The 23673-nt window shown below is 36.9% G+C and overlaps 1 protein-coding gene across 1 annotated transcript in view; it reads left to right on the forward strand.

Annotated features, from left to right (window-relative positions):
* Positions 1–14156, forward strand: part of MYO3B (myosin IIIB) — a 198183-nt gene extending 184027 nt beyond the window's left edge. Inside the window, exons 36-38 of the mRNA XM_041403364.1 lie at positions 12212–12318; positions 12693–12739; positions 14024–14156. Coding sequence (XP_041259298.1) covers positions 12212–12318; positions 12693–12739; positions 14024–14156 — 287 coding nt within the window. The remainder of the gene's footprint in view (positions 1–12211; positions 12319–12692; positions 12740–14023) is intronic.
* Positions 14157–23673: the final 9517 nt, after the last annotated feature.

A 23673-nucleotide genomic window follows, 5' to 3' on the forward strand; every position in this document is an offset into this window, starting at 1 on the left:
CCTTTCAAGTGCCTCAGTTTGAACCTTGAAATCAATGCTCATTTTTCTAAAGAAGAGTTCATCTTGTTCTGAGGAATAAAATTTCATCAAAGTCACTTGAATTAGTCACATATTTATGAGAGAAATAAAGAATCTAAATAATTCCATAGCATTTACCATTTTTAAAAAGTACACTCAAGTACAAAGATTATGTTCAGAGGGGAATATAGTACAGTGAGCTGATATATTAATGCAAGCTGTGCCCTGTCATGAACAGTGTTTTTAGAACAAAACAACATACTGTCACGTAAGCAGGTCACTATAATACCAGCAGGTCAACTTACTTTATTTGTATATGTGCACATAGATGTACACCTTCCTCTTCCTGCCTAAGCTGAAATCTTCACCAAAATTTTCTTTAGAAGCATGTCGGAAAGACTGGATGAAAATTACACATATTCTGTTTGCTTTGCACTCTCCAAACTCTTATTACAGGTAGTGTTGCTAAGTACCATGAAATGCACAGCTTAAATTTGCTATGTTATTACTGAGATCCCAGGGTTGGAATTCTTTGCAGATCTCCCTCACTGTTCTTTAAATATCTCTTCTACATTTTCTGAATTTACTTTGGTATTACTGGACACTCCCATCTACAACTTCAGGATGACAGATAAGGAACTGCACCAGTGGAAATGATGAGCCCTTATTTTTGTATGTGTCTAGCGTTCTTCCAATAGATTCATAGTGTGAGTTGTCAATAAAAGTTTGTGATTTGGATTTGGAAGTAGTTTAAAAAAAACAAGTCTCGATGCTCTTTCACAGGTTAACAGAAATCTTTAAAGCCTGAAGATTTTTTCTACTCCTGCTTATTTTTCACAATCTGTCATTGACTGAATAGTTTGCTTATTCTTCTTCAGTTTTTCTTTCAAAATATTCCTTCAGAATTTAGTGGCCTGAGTTTGATCACTTCTGAACTATCACTAATTAAGTGTCCCAGTAGCACGTAACCCCTTAAAGAAATGAGTTGCTGTAGAACTTAGGTCAGCAGCATTAGTTTCCTTTATCTAGCCAAAATACCTCCTTTAGTTCCAACATTTACAAATGTCAGACCAAAGTACTGTAGCAACACCAGAAAGCAAATACCTTAACTAGTGGTATTTTTACAAGCTTCAGTCAAGCTTGCTTTCATACCCCCTTTAAAAGTTACTGCTGCCAACTACCTTGAATTCAGAAAAAGACCTTCTTTCTTAATGAAGAAATCTACTGAGAGTTTTATCTTGGGTTTCTGCCATTTATTCTTTGAAATATATGCTGAATCTGCTACACTCAAATTTGAGATACTAGTTGTATCAATATGGACCCATGGTTTCAAGCCTTTAGATATGCAAATTGTGTTTCTGTAACGAACAAAACCTTAGAGACCATGCTGTTGTGGTTCCACAGAGCCTTTATTGTGCCTCATCATTATGCTAAATTAATACAAATTTCCTGTGTGTCCAGAATTCAAAGTCAATCAAGTGGCTTAATCTCTGAGGGCATGGGATAAAAATGCTATTATTACAGTTTGGAAGAAGGTGAGGGATTACCTTTAAATGTACCCAGGCTATATGCTACAACAGCAACTCTGAAACACAGACCATTATGAACCACATCTTAATAGAGTGTGAACTTACAGATTGCCTCCTGCCCTACTTTTGATCGCACACACTAACTCCCCACAACTGTACAATGCATTTTTGGCAAATGCAGTAGTTGGCTCTGTAGAGAAGTAGTACTAGGAAGGTATTTGTGATTTGTTACTCTTCTTTAATGCACTGAATGTTTTGACTATTTTTAAAAGTTAATCTCACTGTTTACTTTTCATGTTTATTTCATATTTTTCCCCATATGCTTTCCTTTTCTTAGCATCCACAAAATGAACCAGTGCCAAGTGTCCAGTGAATTTTCTGAAGCATATTAGCACATGAGATGCAGCTCCTAAGATCCACAATCTGCAGTTTGAAAACTTGTGCATTAGTAGCTCCAAATGTGTTTTGGAGACTAGCTCTAAAACTAATGATACTGTCGTGTTATTTAGGATTTGTATTTTAAAGTTGCCAAAGCTATTTATTTAATCATATTGACTAAATCATCATTCTAATTCTTCTTTAAAGGAATAGCTGCCATCTAATTGTGCAGAAGTATCATGAGTTACTCCATTGTTTATGTTGTGTTTGTAAGAATTTTTTGAATGCTTTTGTATCTGAGCAATTTTGAAAATTTCTCATACCACCAACATGGTGCATGGTTTTACTTTGGAAGACAGGGAAGGACAAAACATTCACTTGAGATTCTTTCTAATCCTATTTTCTTTAACTTCGCTAAATAAATAAACTGTGTCAACAGTCTGAGTCCCAACCATGGCATAATGCTGAAGAGACAAGCTTGCGTCGTGGCATACCTCTGAGTGCACGATGCCTGTGTAGGTGTCCCTAGTTATGTGTTTCTACTTTAGGACTAGTACCTCAGATAAAAACTCATGGAGAAGGGAAAATGGGGAATGTGCAGAAAACTGAAGAATTACTGGCTTTCCTTTGTCTTCATCTTTCTACGGAATTTCAGCTTCAGCTTCCAGAAGCTAAGGCTGATCTGGTGCACTGCTAGCAAAGAGGCAAGTTTAATACAACCTTCCTGCCATAAAGAGTTGATCTTGAAATATCTTTACAATGAAGATTCTGATGTTTTCCTTGTGAGAAGTTACCTCAGCCTCCATTTCAGGTGCCTCTTAGGGATTTGTTCTGCTTGAATGTATTTATTTTAAGTTGATCTCTTTCCTCATCATTCAAACATTAGCCACCTTACACACACACACACACACACACACACACAAATCAACAAACAGAAAAACCCACCCACACATGAAAAAGAACATTTCCAGCCCCATCCATGTCTATTTATCCTAATTTTCTCTTTCTCACAGTAACCAAGAGGAAAAGCCTAGGGTATAGTATAAAAGTAGGGCAAGCAGAGATATTTGCCCAGAACACTCTCCAGCGAAACATGGTTTGTGGCTCAGGGATGTCTTGATCTGGAAATGATCTCTTCATGTTTATTTGCTCTCCATAAGCTTTTCTGCTGTGAAGTTCTTCATTAATTTGTAGTGATCATGTGGCATTGCTCAAACAGTGAGAGAGACATCACTTAGCTCACATGATAATGTGAGATAGATATTTTTTATCACCTGCTGGCTATTGTATTAACCTAGTCTTCTAGAACTAGGAAATAGGCCATGATATGTAGTAATTCCAGCATACCCAGAATGACCTGGTTTTTGTCAGTAACGATCTCTTCTGAAAAGATCACCAGCCAGCTGTATTGTGGGATGCACTCTCAGCAGCATGGACAGCTGACCATGGGAGGTGATTCTGCTCCTCTCTCTGCTCTGCTCTTGTGAGACCCCGCCTGGAATGCTGCATCCAGCTCTGGGTGTCTGAGCACAGGAAAAGCATCGATATTTGGTCCAAGTTCAGAGGAGAGCCACCAAGTTGAGTATAGGGATGGATCACCACTCCAGTGAAGAAAGGTCGAGACAATTGGGGCTGTTCAGCCTGGTGAAAAGGTGGCTTTGAAAATACCTAATTGGAGTCTTCAGTACCTAAAAAGGGGGCTCAAAAGAAAGACAGAGAGGAACTTTTCACAAAGGAAGTGTAGTGTCAGGACAAACGGAATGGCTTTGAACTGAAAGAGAATAGGTTTAGATTAGATATTAGGAAGAAATTCTTTATTCTGAGGCTAATGAGGCACTGGAATATGTTACCCAGAGAGTTTGTAGATGCCTCATCTGTGGAAGTGTTCCAGGCCAGGCTGGATGGAGCTCTAAGTGACCTGGTGTAATGGAAGATGTCCCTGCCCATATTAGGGGGGTTGAAACTAGATGATCTTTAATGTTCCTTCCGACACAGGCCATTCTATGATTTTATGAATTAACCAAAAACTTCCACAACCACCTTGGGTCAAGTTCGAGGAGGGAAAGAAAAATAATGATAAGAAGTTTTCTGCATTGTCCAGAAGTAGTTTCTGCCATTCAGATGGTTTAGCATGAATTATTTTTCCCTGAAGTTACAGTTGTATTTGTGTAAACCTCTTGGACTTTGACTAATTGCCACACCTCTGGAACCTGCCATTAGATGTTATTATGTGCAGGGCTTTTAAGGGCTTCTGTATGTTCAATAAATAGGAAGATATCTTCGGGACCATACTTGTATAAGCGTGCTGTTTGCTGACAGGTTTGACTCTTACCCGTGTTAGTCACTGGTAGTTCAGTTCTTTTGGTATGCTTTGTTTAATCTCTGCCTTTTTTCCTCTACAGTCTAATCACTCACAATAGAAACTGAAAGAACTGACAAATACTGAAGGATCAGAACTGTGCTGGAAAGGAAAAAAAAGAGCAAAAGCCAAGATTCTAGCTATTTATGGATCTTGTTTCCCAACAAAGTGTATCTAAAAGCCATTGTCTCGGGGTTCAGAGACAGCTAAATGATTGATTTCACATAAAATATTTGTTGTTCTAATTACAGTATCATCTGGGTCGTTGGCAACAAACGGATGCAAAACCAGCCTTTACATACCATCTTGAAAAACTTATGATTTGTTTAGTGTGCTTTATAATCCAAAGCATATGGCTTTGCACATAACTGCAGTATCCAAAATGAAGCTGTATGTAATGAATCACTGGGTGGGAGAAAATGCATTGCTTCTGTTACAAGTTCTTCCAGTGTGTGTATTCAAATGGTTCTGTTTAGGGTTATAAACAAAAGGATATGCTTACAGATTCAGCAGTGTGTTACAGATTCTGGGATGCACATGACATCAAAGGGGCTACACTAATTTCCCTAGCAGTCTATGGCTCTTGGCACTATGAGCACACTCCATCTGAATAAACAGAATTCTAGTTCACCACAATTGTGTGGGGGATCCAAGGTGATAGTGAAGCTTCGTTTTGCTTTATTTTATATCTTTCTATAGGATCTTTTATTCCTTTCAGATTCTGTGTGTTCAGTGAATTGGGTAACTACATTTGAGCTATAGACTACAAAGCACTTGACACTTGAAAATGATTAAATCTAATATATTATTCTTACATAATGAATCCAGGTAACAGCTTTAAGCACACTGGAGTTGCTAAGGATTATTCATTCTTTCAAAGCATTAATATATATTTTTTTAAAGTAGTTAGCATCCTTTTCATTAGCAGCACTTGCGTGAAGATTCGGTAAGGCACTTTGTTAGTTAGCAAGGGCTGAGGTCTTGTAACTCGTCAAAGCACATCTGATTTATTGTTCTTTCCATGCTTGCGTGTCACTAGCAGCATGAAGAGTGCCAGCTCCTATAAATATTCTTGGACACTCTTATATACAGGAAGGGACCAAGGGAATTTGGTGGCAGGAATGGTTGCCATCATACTTGATCTCATTATATCAACAGAATAGTTGGCCTTACTGAACATTTGCGGACATCTGAAGGTACTGGTAGGTAAGCATAAAATATTCTGGAGAGAATTACAGTTGTTATGTCAATATGCCTCCAGGCTCCTGATGTTACTAGATTAATTTAATCCTCTGATGCCAGAACATAGGTTCTACTGCTGCACATTAATGGTTTTTATTCCCTTTTCTTCTTTTCCTCTGTTTCTCAATGCTTTACTTAATCATTTATTTTTTTGTCTTTTACCTCTTTCCCATAATTATCTCTTTTTCCTCCAAATAACTTCAGAAGGGAAAAGAACATAATGAAGACATACCTTATTACTCAAGTCACCCGGGAGTCTTGTCTTTATTCTCACCTACCCTGTGTTGTTGTCTCTTGGTGTGGTTTTGCCTGTACTGAGATTAAAATCTTAGAGAGACAGTGTGTTTATTTTCTATCAGCCTCCAGCATTTTTGCAGAACTACCATAATATAATTGAATTTATAGTATATCGCATAGACACGGTAACTTCATCATTTCTGACTGAAGGATTACTCTACAGGATGTGAAGCCTATTAGAGCTGTTATCCTGTCCTTCTTTCTGATACTTTTATAGTTGGTAGCATTAACAGGCAATGTACAAATACCCTGTGATGTGGGCCAGGTGTCTCTTAATGTGTGCTCATACTAAACTCACACTGACTGCAGCTTAGTAGGGGCACATACAGGATAGTTCTGCACTAATGGGATTGAGTATGGCAGGCAGATGCAGCAGGAGCTCAGGGGGACTAACTGCTTGAGTATTCACTCTGCTTCCCAAGCACATTTTTCATCTTACTCCCATTTTACTCATATTTTACACTTAAGGCATGATAAAAATTTGTGCAAGTGGTGGAGAATCATGGCAATGGAAAAGGAAGGAAAACACATTTGTATGAACACTCATAGCCAAATAGTATTGTGTGCCCTTTGTAAATCACTCTTTTTAAAAACAAAGCTGAAATAATGAAAATCATGAAGTCTAGTTAATTTGCAGCAGTTTTTACTGTGTAAGTGATGTTCAGTCAGTCCCATTTAACACTGAGTGGGACCAGAATCATTAGTCCCTTGAGTCCTCTCCTTGAACAGACTTGCATAGCACACAGGAAAATGTAGTTGTTCCTTGAAGTCAACATGCTGCACATAATTATCCACTAGCATCCAGTCCAGGAGGAGGATGTATATTATCATTGTCTGTGAGGTCATTTCTGCATTTGCCTAAGACTTCAAGAGGAGAAGTATTCAGTCAGTCCCATTTAACACTGATATGAGTGGGACCAGAATCATTAGTCCCTTGAGTCCTCTCCTTGAACAGACTTGCATAGCACACAGGAAAATGTAGTTGTTCCTTGAAGTCAACATGCTGCACATAATTATCCACTAGCATCCAGTCCAGGAGGAGGATGTATATTATCATTGTCTGTGAGGTCATTTCTGCATTTGCCTAAGACTTCAAGAGGAGAAGTGAAGTTAACTTGCTGCCTTGAAAAATGATTCAAAACTGGAAACTTGAAAACATCAAAATGTATATAAATTATCAAAGGAGAACAAAGACAAGTTTTTTCACAAAAGTCTTCTCCCCAGGCTATAACAATGCTTTACATAGGCATGATCAATATATCCAGGCTTGAGAACCAAAGTCTTTTGGAATAAATTAGACTGGCAGGAAAAGAAACAAACAAAGAACAAATTAACATGATTTTAAACATTGCTTAAATTTTCATGAATGTAGACCTTGAGATGTTATGATGAGATCCCATGAGTCTGTGCTAATATTTGCTTATAATTAAGGGTTGCACTTTCATGTTTCATCTGATATTATAGATTGGAAATCAGCTACATGCTTACTACTTTTCTTGTCATAGTGATTTCTCTACTTTATTTGCTTACTCTGTTAATAATATATATGATTCCTTAAATGGCCCCATCACCTTTCCTTTGACAAACTGCCCCTTCTCGCACTCTGAATCTCCTTGTTTGAGTAATTGGGAACAAACTACCCTTCCAGTGATACCAGATTTGTGTTCACCTATGGCAGAAAAGGAGATAAAACTAACCCCTCCCAAACTTGCTTGGGTAAATGACTTCAGAAGGAAAATGAGTGTGCTCAGCTCCACTCTTCAATATGTATTGTGGAGGATGAAGTCCCTTCAGCAAGGGAATTGGCAACACAGCCTCTTTGGGGCACTGACACATTGGCAAAGAACCCTTGTGAAAAAAGTAAGATGTCAATCGGTGTTTAGAGCCCCAGGTGTGCTGCACCACCCTTAAAACAATCTGATGCACATAAATTTATTTTACAAGTTTCTAATGCAGTTAAGCTGCTTACTCACAATTTCTATGCCGGATTCTCCATGTAAGAAAAAATTAGCAATGTTTGGCAAGATTATCAGCATCAAGAGGTTTTTGAAGCAAGAGTTTAGTCATTAAGAGTTTATGGAGACCCTAACTTCATTTCAGCAAGCAAAATCTGATGATTCTGTTCCTCTGACATGGCTGCCTGGCACCCATGCTTTCAATACTAAGATAATGAGGACAATAAGGACATCTAAGATGAGATCTTCACTGAATATCAAGTGAAGTCACCTGCTCCATGGGAAGTCATTAGAAAAATACATTTTTGCCACTACTATTTTGAAAGTATTGGTCAGGGCCCAAATCCTAGATGCAAAAGTCCATGTGTCAGTGCTAAAGAGCAGTTTGAAGTCTTTTGTTAAATCTTACTGCTTGGCAGTCTGTGCATTTCTGAAAGAGTCCTTTGCAGCTTATGGAAAGGATGGGTTTTTAAACAGAAAAATCTTATAAATAAGATTAAAGAAATGTGCTAATCATCTCCAAGCTAAGAGATATCATTAAAAATGTCAGTATAATGGGTATGATGGCTGACTGAAGAAAAGTATTTCCATTTCAGCCATAAGAAAACAATGTAGAAGAATCACGTGGAAATTTAGAAACTAATTCCAGAATTTAAAAGATCAATACAGATTTTCTGCAGACTGAGACGTCTGATAAAAATTACATTAGAGAAATTAATTCTTGTTAAAATAGATGTGATCTCTATCACATCTTCAGTTGTTTTTGCTTAAGTCAAAACATGCCTTTTCTAAAAGTTTCTAGTCTTAACCTGAGTTTCCATCATACTGCTAAATATTTTTTCTCCCAATTGATTGCTTGAAGTATGTGCTGTAGTTCTGGTCTAAAATTTTCTTCAGCTTCTACCATTAGTTAGTCTAGACTTTTGGTTTTGAATGTTCTATATAGGGGTTTACACTTGCTTCAGATCACCTCTTCACCTTCTTTTGAAAAGAATGAAGTAGAACAATCTTCTTATGTTTCTCGCCATGTGGCAGATTTTTCAGAGTTCAAATTGTTCCTGTTTGCAAAACATTCTGCCCTTTGTTGCATCCACTTTAAAATAATTCTGTACACAAGAATAAAACTAGGTTTCTGTTTCTGTTGAGTCTTCCCTTCTTTGCACCCAGTGTATTTCATATTCAGCTGAATATCTGTAGTTCCCAAGTCTCTCCTGGAGACATTGCTTTCCAAGTATGTAATTCCCAATTCATAAAAATGTATCTTGAATGTCTGACTTCACATTTACTTGAAAAAATATATCTTTTTAATCTGTCTGACCTCTGCAAGTTGAAGTTTTTTGGCTTAGGCTCTTATGCATCAAAGAAATAAAAAGGATAACCAACAGTGGTAGTACAGGACTAAACAGAAACACCATCACTTTCTTTACTTATAAATATCTTCTACTCCAATAGATGGATCCAGTAGCCAGTTTCTATTTCCCTTCGCTGTAAGCCACATCAGTTTTGTGGTGTCTTTAGGAAAGCATCTGCTCACCCGTGTGTCGGTCTCTCTGAGCCCGTGAGACGAGGATGCCCAGCACCTCAGCTACCCTACACTTAGAGCAGCTGACATAGTGCACTTGGCAGAAAGCATTTTACCTACTCTCTTGTTATTTCTGCACTGCAGTAAGTGATTTATCAAATAAGAAATTGTAACCTAAGGATTTTCTGTGCTCAGAGTTTAAAGAAAAGGTTTTCTTCTAGACAAAAGGGGGTCAGATCTCTTTCTTTAAAAGTGTTGCTAAAGGACAACCTGAAGAAAGTGTGTGTGTTCACCCTCTCATCTGGTTTCTAAATTTGTAGCAAACTAAGAAGCCTGGACATGCCAGAGGGACTTGGCACAATTTCTGTGCAGTATAGACAATACCTCGTTAATGACAGTGGTGCTGCTACTATTGCTATTAAATTACAAGTGACTTTTTCTTATTGGTGGCTTTAAGTTTGTCATCAAAGCAAAATATTTTAGAACAGCATTTAAAATGCCTATTCAACTGCTGAGTGTTGAGCACATGTTAATACCATTTTCTCCAGATATGGTAGTTTATGATAAATGTTACCAGATTTTGTACTGTTCATGTAGTGTGCAACTAAGACAAATGGGCCCACTGAAAGGGTATTTCCTTTGGAGAACACAAGCTGCAGACCACCCGTAGGATACACAGAAATAATTAAGTGTCAGGATAAAAAGGTAGAGCAAAATATTAGTGACTCAGAATCCTAATGGATGAAAGACATTAAAAAACCTGCCTATGTTTTTGTGTGTTTTGAAAAAGAAAACATGTGAAGGCCTCAAGAGCACTTACGAGAAAGGAAAAAAAACTACCCCATAACATTGTTGTACTGTTTAAAAATTTCTAAATATTTGTGTGCTGTGTTTTCACTTGTGACAAGCAGCAGAGGTGTGTGAAATTATGCAGAACAGTGAGTACCTGAGTTCATACCAGCCTCTTTCTAGAATAAAAAAAATCATGGAGAATTTTTCAAAAATTATATTGCTGTAAGAAAAAAACTCAACTAGCTTTGTGATTGAAAATATTGCTTGCAAAAATTGCAGACCCTGCTGTCCTGAGGGAGGAAGCTCTAAGAACAATTTGAGTAACTTTCAGGGCAGAGAGAGGCTAGAATGTAGTTATGACAGGTCTTCTGCAACATTTTCAGACTACAGAGAGAGCAAAATTGCATTTATATCCTATCTGAATCATAGTGAAAAAACAGGTATTTTTTGGGCACCCAATTTCCTCAGAAGTATTTTCTGGCACAGCTTCTGCCTTGTCTGTTTGGATGCAATATAGGCAAGTAGCAAAGGTTGTGGCTCAGCCACCACAATCTCTTTAGCACAATATAAAGGTTTACTTAACTTGAAAGTATAAAGTATTGAAGCATTAGGTATTAAATTAGCAAGCAGGAGGAATGTATTATTTTTAAGTTTTTTTGTATTAGTGGATAAATATAACCTTTCTCTATAAAACTGGGTTTGAATTTTAGACCCAGCTCTGCAGTCAGCTCCCTGGTGCTGTGATGGAATGGAACAAGTGCTCCTCTCCCACGCAGACATTGCAGTTGCACACTGAGAAGAAATTAATATTTTTAAAATTTTATTGTTGAGCGGAAGCAAGTGAAAGAGAGAAAATCTCTCAGAACAGTCAATCTTTTGGCTGAAAAAGCCAAAGTTCAGACATCTCCTCTACCTCGTTCAGATTGCAGGTACAAACTATAAGTCTGAGTGCATAATAAAGCTCCTCTGTAATGTTACCTGCTCCTTAAGGCCAGATTTTGTCAATGGATTTGTGAGATTAGAGCCCTGCATCTGCAAAAGGCATATTAACTTCAGTTTGAAGTGTTTAAAGGAATTCCTGCTGCTTGATCTTTGTGCTGGTTTTTTGTATAGGAGCAAGTTCCTTGTGCAGTATGGAATGCAAATGTATAAGATGTATATTTTTTCCTTCAGTGCTGCCAAAACCCGTTTTTATTCATACTGTCACTAAAATAATGTTTAACAAGGAGATATGAGAAAAGTCAAAGGCATTGGGGCAATCATCTGAAAAGTAAATCACCTTTGCTTACTCCCACAGTATATTGTAGTAGCTTACTAACTTTATGAAAATAAAGTAATCCAAAGTATGTATTGTGGAAAATACCTGGTAAAATAGAATATAGCATACTAGAAAAAAAGCATTAAAAAACCCCAAACAAACCACACCCCCTCCAAAACAAAACAAAACAAAACAAAACAAAAAAAAAAAAAAAAAAAAAAGGCAAAACTTAACAAGCTGTTGGTTCTTTTCAGAAAACCTTCTGAAATTCTTCCTTCATCTTTAAACTCTGCTTTCCAGATGACTTTAAGCAACTATTACTTTACAGCACATCAGAAATTATATGAAGAAAGTATACTTCCAAACTGATTCATTTAATCTGATTAAACAGAGAGCCGTGTCAAGAAGGTAGCCTTTTTATATAAAGAAAATGATGATAATAGACTAAGTCTCATCAGTCAAGAGACTTTATTACTGTCTACTGTAGAAAAACTATTTTGTTGTTGCTGAATAATACATTCCTGGCTAGTCACAATATACCTCATTTCCTGCTTAGATAACAGAAGATATTAACAAAAAGTGTGAAATTAATAAGGAACTGTGTGATATAGATATATGGAAGAATAAAAAACGTTAAAAAGTGAAAATTAAGTTCTGCATAGAAACTTGCATTTGAGCTAAGTTTCAAAAGAGAAAACAAAGATTCCCAAGTTTCTGTTTGCTTACTTTGAATAGAACAGACTTGCTAATAAATCCAGGACCAAATAGGACAGAAGAAAAGACTGTTTACAGACTAAAATGTGCTAAGACGTTCACAGCACCTGGCACAGCTTAAAACTAAATTGTGTTATCTTACTGTAGGTTCAGAAAACTCTCTTGAACAGAAGCTGAGAACACCTCGTCGACGATGTCAGCAGCCCAAAATGCTGAATAGCCCTGAGGATAACATGTACTATAACCAGTTAAATGTGAGTTCAAAGTGGCAATAAAGCTGTTTTACTGGCTTTGTTTCCAGTTAATAATTCTGTTATTAATACCTGTTTCAGCCCCTCCAGCCCCACCCCCACGTTCTTCTGCTCTCGTCTTGAACATGTGCTTATGCTCTTTATCTGTTGCTTTCATGTCAGGATGTCTGCCTTCACGGTGAATAATTGATGTGGTTTATCAAAGACGAGCAAGATGCATGCTTCATCAGGCTCACTTGAGCCCTTTGATCAAAAAAATTATGCTGTGACTTCTGATATTATCAGCATCTGCTTGCATTCAACACAAAATCACTTTGAATTAAAAATTAACGACTTGCTGCTTTGCTTTGACTGTATGTTCTTGGCCCTCTCCACAGGGAACTCTAGAATATCAAGGGAGCAAGAGGAAGCCAAGAAAACTTGGGTAAATATCTATCTTCTTAGTTCTAAGCAACTGTAAACAGAAGAAGTCCTTTGTGATATTACAGAATATGCAAAACTTTCTAGAGAGGTTTCTAAAAATAAACAATTAACATATTTCTGTGCATTGACATTGGACATTTTCTGCAGAAGCAAATGTAAAACTTGCATGTACTGCTGTCTGCAGACACTAGAACTGATTCTTAAAAAATATGCTCCCCAGCTCTCTCTGTGTGCTATTACTACCAAAAAATAGCATTGTTCATATTTTGAAGTGTGTTTCACACTGGTGCAAGGTGCCAGATGAAGGGTGTTAGAACTGGAGGCCTGTGACCTAGAACAGTGCCAGAAGCCCTGCCAGCCCCACAGCAGCACACTCGCAGTGGGCCTCTTGTCTTCCTGGGGGAGCACATGTGAGGAGCTGACAGAGAGGCCACTCTGCACAAAAGGAGTTTCTCCTTCTCTGTTAACTGAGTCATTTCTCATTGCTACATGAGCAGGTACCTCCTGGTATAGGTAGAATAAACTAGGCTGGCTCCTGTACAGTTGCCCAAATACTCACTTGCCTGATCACATGGATCAGAGAGAACTGATGGGTGCTTACAGACACATTTAGTCCAAAAATTTACCAGAACCTTCTGGATTTTTTCTTCTGGTTTTTATTAATCTTCTGAATATAACTTTATGAACAAGAGGTCTTTGAGTCAAGCTTAAAGTCCAAATTTTTGCAAGACTGTGCAAAATTTGGTTTATTTTCTCTCCCTCCCCTAGTTTAAAAAAGTTTGTGTTCTGGTAATAAAAACAATAACATCAAGCTGCAGTGCTCGTCATACATCACAGAAAAATGAAAGCCCCTTGCTGTCAATAGGGCTTTTCCCAAAAATTGATGCTGTAGTCCTCGGCTCATAGTGATAGCAAACCATCATCTGAAATACGATACCAAAACCATATCCTACTTGTGGAACATGCACAGACAAGAAAAGCCACATTGCTCAAATTAAATGCTCATTTAGTGCAAATAGTTGTTCTATCATTCTATGCTCCCAAACTGAAAGATGATACTGCATTTCCCTGATCCTCAGAACCATTCTCAATATAAAAGATATGTAAAAATATATGTAATAGCAGTTGGAATATGTATAAAAGCTGTATCTTTCTCATCAAATCATCCCTTTTTTTTTTCCATTCTTATAGTGGGGCTTTTCATTTTTACATCCACAGAGTAGTTTCTATTTCTGAAGATATTGACAGTGTTTAACTTAAGAAATGTTGTTTGTTTATTTTCAAGCCAAATCAAAGTACTGGATGGAGAGGATGAGTATTATGAATCATTGTCAGCTGTTGAATCTACCCCTGAAGATGACAGTTTTCTCAGCTCTCCATCTCCTCCTACAAGAGATGTGTCTTTTGCTCAAAGCTGAACCTCACTTAGTCTATTGACTAATACTGGTAAGAGTATTTTCCTGCTGATAAGCTCTTCCAGTTAACTTTGTTTATGTGTGTTCCTATAATATATTAAAAATACCATGTTAGCTAGTTACTTTAGTTCACTGATTTAGATCTAGGTTTTCAGCTGTACACTGTCACATTTAGCTGCATTTCTATAAACAATTGCAGTAAAGGGGAGCAACACTACCTGTATGTGTTGATGTTGATAATGGACATATTCCTTTAGCAGCAAGGTTAGTTTATACAATTCTGACCCCTTCTTTCCTGCCTCCCCCTCCCCTGGCTGCTGTTCCCACCCTGTGCCATCCCTTCTGTTGTGCTGGCACAACTGCTGGTAGAGCTGTGTGAAAAGTAAGATCAAGGAACTGAACTAGATTAAAAGAACACTGTATTAAAATTTTTTATTTGGGTTCATAGTGAAAATGTTTTGTATTTCATTAGACTGATATTAAACACTGTCCTTTATAAATCTCTCTGCTGTGTATGGCTTTTAACACTAGAAAAATGTACAGAGTAAAATAATTTAAAATATAATTGTGTCTCAGTTTACCTTACAAATAGTTTTCTTCTAAAGTATTTCTTAACCATAAGTCTAACTCAAGGAATTATTTTAAATATAAGAAGTAAAACAGTTTTAAGGCTAATGTTTCACACACTGCTGCATTTAGTCCTTGTGACTGAAATCATGATTATGACTAGTTATTCTTGTTATCCATGCAAATATTTCATTTGTTCCTTAAGCTATATGTCTGTGCTCTGATGACTCCTACATTTCCACAGCCCTCTTGTAAGTAGCAAGGGGGAAAAAGTCACCTGCAAATTTTAATTCTTGCTTTTCACTTTCTTTGAAAATCCTTAATGATAACAGTATGTGACTTTCTACAGAATATTGAGATTCTTTGGCAGTTACTGTTTCCATGGCAGAAGCCAACAGTTTCACCTTACTGTTCTATTTCTGGTGCAGAAACACCATTTTGACCTGTGACCATTCTTTGCTTCTTTTCCAGACATGCTCTTGTCAAAAAGTTTTGGAAATAAAATGTTCACATTTACTGCCTTACACATTTACTCAAAATTATTCCTTTTTTTCTCTTTTGGCAAACCATACTGATTAAATCTGACCAAGTATTTTACAGACCTAGTTATGATCTTTGTTTTTATCTCTGCTGCAATGAGTTTACCCGTGCTAATAGATCTTCCTGTTGGAGATGCACCTCACAGCTGTTCCTTAAGCTACATAATTTCTTACTATCAGTGTTCACTGGCATCATCTTTTTGACTACAGGACAAGGAAAGGTGGCATGAGAAATGAGACCCGTGCAGTCACGATATCCTTAGGCTAGAATAGGGTTCCAAAGAAGAAAAGGTAATGAAATAGGTAGTTCCACAAAAGCTTTGTTTCTCCTAACAAACACAGAAATTAAGTTAGGCAGGGCAGATGAGGATGAGCAAAGGATTCCAGGAAGAGTAATTCTTCAGTCATTCTTCACCCAAAATACGAGAGAAGGTTGAAGCTGAAAATTATAATCCTGACAGACACTGAATTCTTTCAGTTCACTGCTCATTCTCCTCTGAGGTACATCGAGGTAGGTGTACTTTAAAGGCACTTAAGAGCTTTTGAAATTTAGGAACTCCTTAAACAACAGAGAATTGGTGAATGGCTGCAGATGAATTAATGGCATTAAAATGTGCAGCGCAAATAGAAATGGCAACTATTATGAATGCATGTGTATAGATCAGTTTCTTTAGATTTTGTCAAAATGTAGCAAAAATTAGTATGTTATGGTAACTCATCAAAAATTATGTCACTTTTCATATGCAATAAGTAAATTCTCAGTTAATTTGTAACATCTGGATGGAAAATAAGATTCTTTTTAAACAGTCAGATTACTTGCTCTATTCTTCCATGGCGTAGATCACAGAGAGTTCTAGCAATATTGATGCCTTCTCATTCTATCCTTCCTTTTTGAAAACTATTAAGCAAAATAAAGCTTTATTATTACTGCAGTTCACATCATTGTGCATAGTTAAGAGTTCATCAGTTATTTTAATTAAATGACAGTAATGTTTCCAGATATTATGTCACCTGCCTAAAACCAACGGTTTACCTTACACTGAGTAATGCGTTACTCTGAGTAGTAAAGTTCATAAAGAAGTAAGGGAAAGTGAAAAATAATATATAATTCAGTGAAGCACTTAATCCAAAGCTGAAGTCCCATTGAAATGAATGAAATTTTGGCACGTGATTAAGTGCTTTGCTGAATGGGGGCTTGAGTTAACAAGAGCAGCATTAGAACATTAAAGAATGAAGTACAGGCAAAATGCAGAAACTCTCCAAGTACATCCCTTAGGTTTCTTCCTTTCTTCTCTTCCAATTGTTAAGCTCGTATCAATCTCAGCCATCAGAAATGGACTTCAAAGACATTTTAAGCAGTCTTTAATTGCATGGAAAGGGTAGAATACAGTATTTTCCTTGTTACATACAATGCCACTATCTACATCTGCTGTACTTTTTCATATTAGTTAATGTCAGTAATACTTTAATACTGAATTTACTGCCTAAAAGCTGCTGTTGAGTAGTATGTTTTCGTTCTTGTTGCTTCTTAGCTAAACACTGTGCATTAAGTCAGTCTGGGTATTTTACTCTTTCCTAACTTACCCCCTTTTCCTCATTTGCTTGCGCTTCATCCTCAGCAGATGAACCTGTGAGGTGGTCTTCTCTGGTCCTGATTTTAGAGCACATGTATACCTTTTGATTATTAAAATCCTTGCTGTAGAGCCAGGCAGTCACACTAAGAATGACCAAAGAGCTGAACTTCTGTTATCATATTGATACAAGTGTGTGTTTGGGTTGATTGATTTGCGTGTGAAACAGGAGATATGTCAGTGTGATGATCCTGGTCAGTGGAAGCATATCAACAAGAATTGCTTGGGTTTTCTTATTTGGCTTTCACAACATTGATGCATTGTTCTGATTTATTTTCTTTCATGTATATTATCCTGAAATATTAATGTCTTTTGCGTAATAGTTCATAACATATCCTGTTCTTAATATTTTATAAAAGTAAAGAGTTTAAATCCTGTTAGGAAGAAGAAAATTTCTTAGACAGTGTGTAATATATTAAACAGTTTTCAGCTGATGGGAGAGAAAAGTATGAAGCTCAACAAGGGATTTTAGTAGATTTCTTCTGTAGACCTTAATGGCACTAGAAACTGGTTCTTGCTAAAGACAATTTCTGCCTTTCAGTTATGGCAGCTTAAAAACTTGTCTCTGTGCCAAAAAAAAAAAAAAAAAAAAAATCGGGCTATAGGCTTTTGGAGATTAGCCCCTTTCATTTGGTAATTTTAAATGTGCTTCTGACTTAAACATTTACATCACTTTAGTAACATAAAGGGACCTTAGAATAGGAGTAAATTGCAACCATCTTAAATTTGCCCTCAACGTGACCTCCCTCACCCATACACTGTAAGAGTTGTGGAAAGGTCTTTTGTGCGTTGAAGGTCTTTTAAGTGGCCCCTATCAGACTATCCAAGGACTTGTTGTTGCTTAGAACCTTATGAAATGTGGCTATAAATTATGTGAAACTGGGTGCTGCTATCTGTTTTACACCATATAAAAATTGATGCGAAAATGGCATTTAAGTCCCAATTTTAAAATTTCATCTTTTAAAAAATTATAATTGAATGTTTATACCTTTCTGTTCTAAGATTTGCAATTATAAAGGAATATTGCTTGTTTGTTGTAAAATAGCTAGCAATGAGATAAATAACTCAAGTCTGCCATACTCATATTTCTCATTCCTTTTTTCATTGCCTCCAAACAGAAGGAGAATTTAGAGAGACAGCCATACTGTGGCATTTTTAAATGTCTTCAGGTTAACCAGATAAATATAGTGCATACAACTGAAAAATCAAGCCATGTGGCGCAAAAGTATCCTCCTATGAGAAACGGGTAAATGGTTTCAGTACCGATATGTGCATGCCATGTGGCACATACTAAATTTACCCATCCTGCTTTTAACTCTGACAACAAAATGTGAGAAGTAATGTCAGTTTTGTTGTTAACACTAGAAATACATTTCGATAACACACCTTGTCTTTAACAGTACCCACCCTAGGAGGAGTTGTAGCAGAATGCATTCTTAACAGAAACTGTTTCTGCTTGACAACAAAGCAGTTCTCCCAAACTGACAAAAGTAGCACAGGATGCTGTGAAAAACCAAAGGCTAGGGAACAGCCCTCTGGGTCAGAGCTAAAGATTACAGAACTCATTGAGAGGCTTTGTGTCTCATTTGTGATGGGCACTGGAACAGATAAAGGAGAACGTTGACAATTCATAATAATAGAGCCTGTGTCTTTAAATATACAGGCTGATGCCCAACTCATCTTAATAGATTTGTCAAGAGTTTTTTGATATTATTTTATTATGTCTATAAATCCAAGGTCAGCCAGAACAGTAAATATATACATTTTGTAATGATGGAACTGTTTATTGTAGTACTTACGCTGTGATGCTAAAAGATGTAGAAGCAGATAAGTGAAAAGCATATCTTGGAGTAATGTTTCCAGAAACTAGATTACAGATTATTGATCAGGCCAGTAATAGATAATTTCCTTGCTTTTGTTTAGCAGGTTTATTTTTTACTTAAATTGCAGAGAGGTACTATTTTTTCAATAGTTTAAGTAGGATTTTATAATATAGTTGGCAAATGGAGATGGCAAGTAGGTAGATCAACAGGTGTGCTTTTTTCTGCAAAAGATCCAAGCCTCAATTTCTAACCCATTACCAGTGAAAATCTCATCTCAATCTCTAAGTGAAGTAATATCACCACAATAAAAACTGGATGTCATCCACTGGGTGGGAGTTCAGTGCTGGGAGGCAGGCTGGCCTGCCACCTGTGTTTCCAGAAATTGTTGTGCTACTGATCATGGCAAGTCTCTGACAAAGACCTAGCTAAAATTGGAATAGGAGAACTGGGGGTCCCATACTGTCTAATGCACTGGTGGGGATGATTGAGGCCAAGACAGGGGTAGCAGAATCTTGATGTTCTGGTGGAAGTGATGCTCAAAAAGCTGGATTCTGGAGTAGAGCATTGTAGTACAGCTGAGAAATGGGGATATGGAGAGGCTGCATTGGGGCCCCTAGCAAAGGCAAAGGATTGGGCAGGAGGTACTTCCACAAAATTGTGTGACATGGTTTATTTAGTGATTTTTGGTTTTGCTGCTGCTCCCTGTTACAAGCAATAAATCAACACAGTTGCACAACTGGAGAGATTATGTAAAGACTTCTGTGACAAAATGGCTCTTACTGAGATCGCAAAGTCCTTGAAACAGAAACATTCAGTTTTGTAATTTCTGCTACTCCAGGAATAAGCATTCAGTCCTTGTTCTGTAGGATTAGTTTGATGGAAGTTTGCGTCCAAATTCAAAGGTAAGTGCTGTACTTAATGCAGACACAGACTTGATTTATTTGATTGAATTTACCTATTAGAAATGAAGTTTTGAAAGAAAAACAAAATGTGAGGCTTCATAAAACTAAGTTTTGGTAACTTTTGTTGCAATCTCTGACATCTTCAACTCAGTACAGATTTACAGCTGAGTTCCAATTGGCAATTGGTATTGATTGATTAGGTTGCTCATTTAACATTCCAGCATGCTACAACAATAATGCAACAGACCATGATAAAATAGGATGTGATCTAACAGGACATGAGCGATGGGATGAGAGTAAAACGCTGGGTTTGCTAGAAGTGCTGTGGAGTGGCTCAGATTGGCATCTTGTGTGCTTTGATTGTTCATTTCATTTTACTGCCATCCTACTGAGTTGAACATTTTAAAAGACAACGGTGTTTTTCCATCTGTAAGTCATGGAAAGACAGATGGATGTGGAGAATCTCCACCTACAGCTCCTTGACTGAATGCCACTGCCCACTTAGTGGTAGAGAAATCCCTTCTGGAAAACCAGAATGTCTTTAAATATATTATATTGTGACATGCTTTTTTAATGTGGGAACTTACAGATATTTTTAATTCTTTTTAATGACTACAAGTGAAATAAACTGGTTCTTATCAACATTATATTATAAGCACTGCTTCTGTTACACTGAAGTTAATCCCCGGTCCTGTTACAAGAAACTCATCCTTATTAAAGTAACATTAAGAGCTTCTTTTTATTGATCTGTTCCTTTCACTTAATGATAGGAACTTACTGATGTTTTAGTAATAACCTTGCAAGTTTTATCTCATTTTACTTCAATGTGTGTTACAGATAGATGCTGTGGAAACTAACTTAGCATAAACATTTTGCAGATGTCTTTAAAGGTTAAGGAAAAAAGGTTTAGTTACACTGCATGTTAACAAAGATGGCTGAAAAACTGCAAGATAAAAGAGAGCCTCGAGTATGAACATCAAAGAATTGTTAATGACAAGAAATACCATTAGGGTTAGCATCCCTTTTGTTTCAGCCTCCTCACACCTGCAGTGTGTTGCAGATTCCGTCTTTGTTGGCACATCTGAATTACTTCCATTAGCATTTATAGAAAAGTGGCTGCAAAACAACAGAAATGTACTCCTGATTTTCTCTGTTGCTCCAAAAAAGTAACATATTAGGTTCTCTGTGGGTTTCCTTCAAGGTACAGTATCTTATTGTAAAGGAGACTGTAGACCCAGGATTCCGTTGATTGCAAATGAGCTAGGTTGAAAGGAGAGGGGAGCTTTTGATACTGCTAGAGAACTAATATAAGCAACTACAAGAAGCACACATAAGAAGCTCAGACATTAGCAATAGCAAAATCAGAGCGTGAAATTCAGATTAGCCCTCCACAGGCTGTGAGAGGGAGGGGGTATTGGAAGACTTGGCATGGCTAAAGGTGTAACCTGTTTCATTTGGCCCCTGAAAATTTTTAACAGATGGTGGGACCAGCTGTCTTTTTCAGCCATTTAATAAACTCTTCGGTGGTAACAGTTTGGAAAGTGGGGGGTTTTGAGTTTTAGGCCAGAGGAAAAAATAAAGAAATCTGTCCCAATTGTCTTTGCCAAATAGAGAAGTCTGGAAACATTATGGAAAGTTAAAGTGAAAAATCTAATTGATGATACTGTCCTGATTACACATTTCAACCGAAGAGAAAAAAATAACTGCTTGTGCCCAAGTGGACCAGTGCATTAAAAAAATGCCTATTATGTTGTAATCTTTATCTGTCATTTTAATTTCAGCTCTTGCAAAGAGGCACATAATGAGAAATTTTAAATGAACTGTAGAATGAGTAACAGCCTTACTTTTTGAGACATGATACTATGTTAAAGAAACAGGCAGGGGGATTTCTTACATTAAAAATGAAAAATACCTTTTGGATAAGATTAGGTGTTCACTGTCTGCCTAGGTGAGTACAGTAGTCACTGAACTTGCATAACACAGTGTTATAAAATGACAATAAACTGCTGTTTTGGAAACATACTATGTTGAGCCTCTAATAAAAGCCTTAGTGATATGTGGGATTTTATTTGAGAGTATACAAAAAAAAATCAGTGCAACTGTATTTCTTCAATTAAATTAATTTTTTAAAAATTAACATTTCCAACACAACACTTAAATGGCAACTCTCAAATATATGAGATGTTTTATTTAAAAAGCATGTCTAGTGTCTTTGAACAGAACAGCTCTTTTTGCACATTTACATGCTACCCAGCTGAGCAGCCAACCCTTCCATTTGACAAGGGCTTTGTTCTGCCTACAGGCCTATTATAAGCCCTAGATTGTTTGCCCTTAATAAATTGCAACAATAAGACAGAAACCTCTTTCAGGTTAAGAGAAATAAAACATGTTGCCTACATAGCAAAGCATATGAGGTTTAATAATGACAACAGAAACATATCTACTAAATCTCATTTGCTTTGCTCCCGGATCACTACAGTTAAGATAGTACAAAAACGTTAGCATCTTTCCATGCATCAAACAAAAGATTAAAGAAAACAAGAGTGGGACAAAACAACTCTAGCTACAGAATAGGGGTTTTTTCACAATATAAAATCATACTGAATGCTATGTAAAGAGACTAGTAGGAGCTAAACAGAAAGAAATATGAACATGATTAAACGTAGAGCAAAAGAATGTTTTTAACTGATACAAAGCGTGATTTCATATTATCAAGAGGAAGAAAAGAGTGCAAATTATTTAAATTGAAGAATTTATACTACCCTCCGATGTGTTGGTGTGCATCTGCTTGTATGTACCTTTTAGGCCCTCCACTGAAACACAAAGCCCTACCAATTTTACTTTTATAACAGCTAATGAGCATTCTTCTGTGGCTCAAGTGTTGGTGGAGAACTTATGATCTTAAACAAAATTGTTAAGCCCTGTTTCTGAGGCCCCATTGGTAACACTCAGCTGTCAGCTGTGTTGTGTTTGCTGAGATTGTTAGAGATGGCTACCTTTGTTGAACCTAGATCTGCACGGTTTTTACACTTAAGCTGGAAATTCCCAGTGGCTTTTAGAGTATATCTGCGAATTATGGAGAAAATAGGAGGCAAAAAGGACAACATTCTGGACTCCCTGTGCAGCAGTACCATTGAAGAAGGTGGGCATAAGTGTTATTAAGCCACTAGGGTAAGCAATTTGAAAGAGTTTTCTCTATTAGAAACTCATTAGTAACTCAGTATAGTGCTTTTAGAAAGAAATTCCAGTCACTGTTCCGTTTATAGCTTACTTTTTAAAATTCTTTTTTTAATTCGCACATGGAAGTTCTGAGAATATAACTATTTCCTTCCTTTGATTATAAGAGAAGTACATTCTTGTAGTACTTGAAAATGTTGCTGACAGGCTAGAAGTGATACAAACTTTCAAAGGAAATACAGTGTTTATGACAGGTATTGATTCAACTGCATTAAAGGCTACTTTTCTTTATTTTAAGGTATTCTTGAGCTATGGACAATACCCTGAGGACTATAAGGTATTTTCTTGGGAAATTTCAGTATTTCCTGCTGAAATTTCTCTTGCCATTTCTGCTCAATCACAACATGCAGGAAACATGGTCATGGTTTTTCTCTTTGTCTTCCTTTGTGTTAAAAGAATTAGAGGGGGATTCTTCATTGTCTCTACCACAGTGCAGTGATAAGGTGCCAGCTTCACTGCTTTTTCCAACTGCTGCATGGAACCAAATGGAGAGCACATGATGTGTTATTTCTGAGAGGGCAAAGCTTGCTTGTTTCACCCTGTGACTTCCTACAGTGTTAATCTCTGTTGTATCCAGTTTCTGGGTGACACTTGGAGGAGGACTTTCAAAAGATGGGCATGAAGAGAGAGGTGTTCATGGTCTTTCATAAGGGAATTAATGACCTTGGGAACTATGGAGTAGAAAACTTCTATGAGAGAGATTTAGAAGAAAAGAAAGGACGCTACATAAGACAAGAAGAAAAAACACATGAACCATTAGGTTTCATGGTGGAGGCAATCTTTAGTAAATTTTGAAGATTTTTCTCATCGTATACTATAAT

Source organism: Onychostruthus taczanowskii, unplaced genomic scaffold, assembly GCF_017590055.1.
Source record: "Onychostruthus taczanowskii isolate IOZ18803 unplaced genomic scaffold, ASM1759005v1 scaffold20, whole genome shotgun sequence".
NCBI lineage: Eukaryota > Metazoa > Chordata > Aves > Passeriformes > Passeridae > Onychostruthus > Onychostruthus taczanowskii.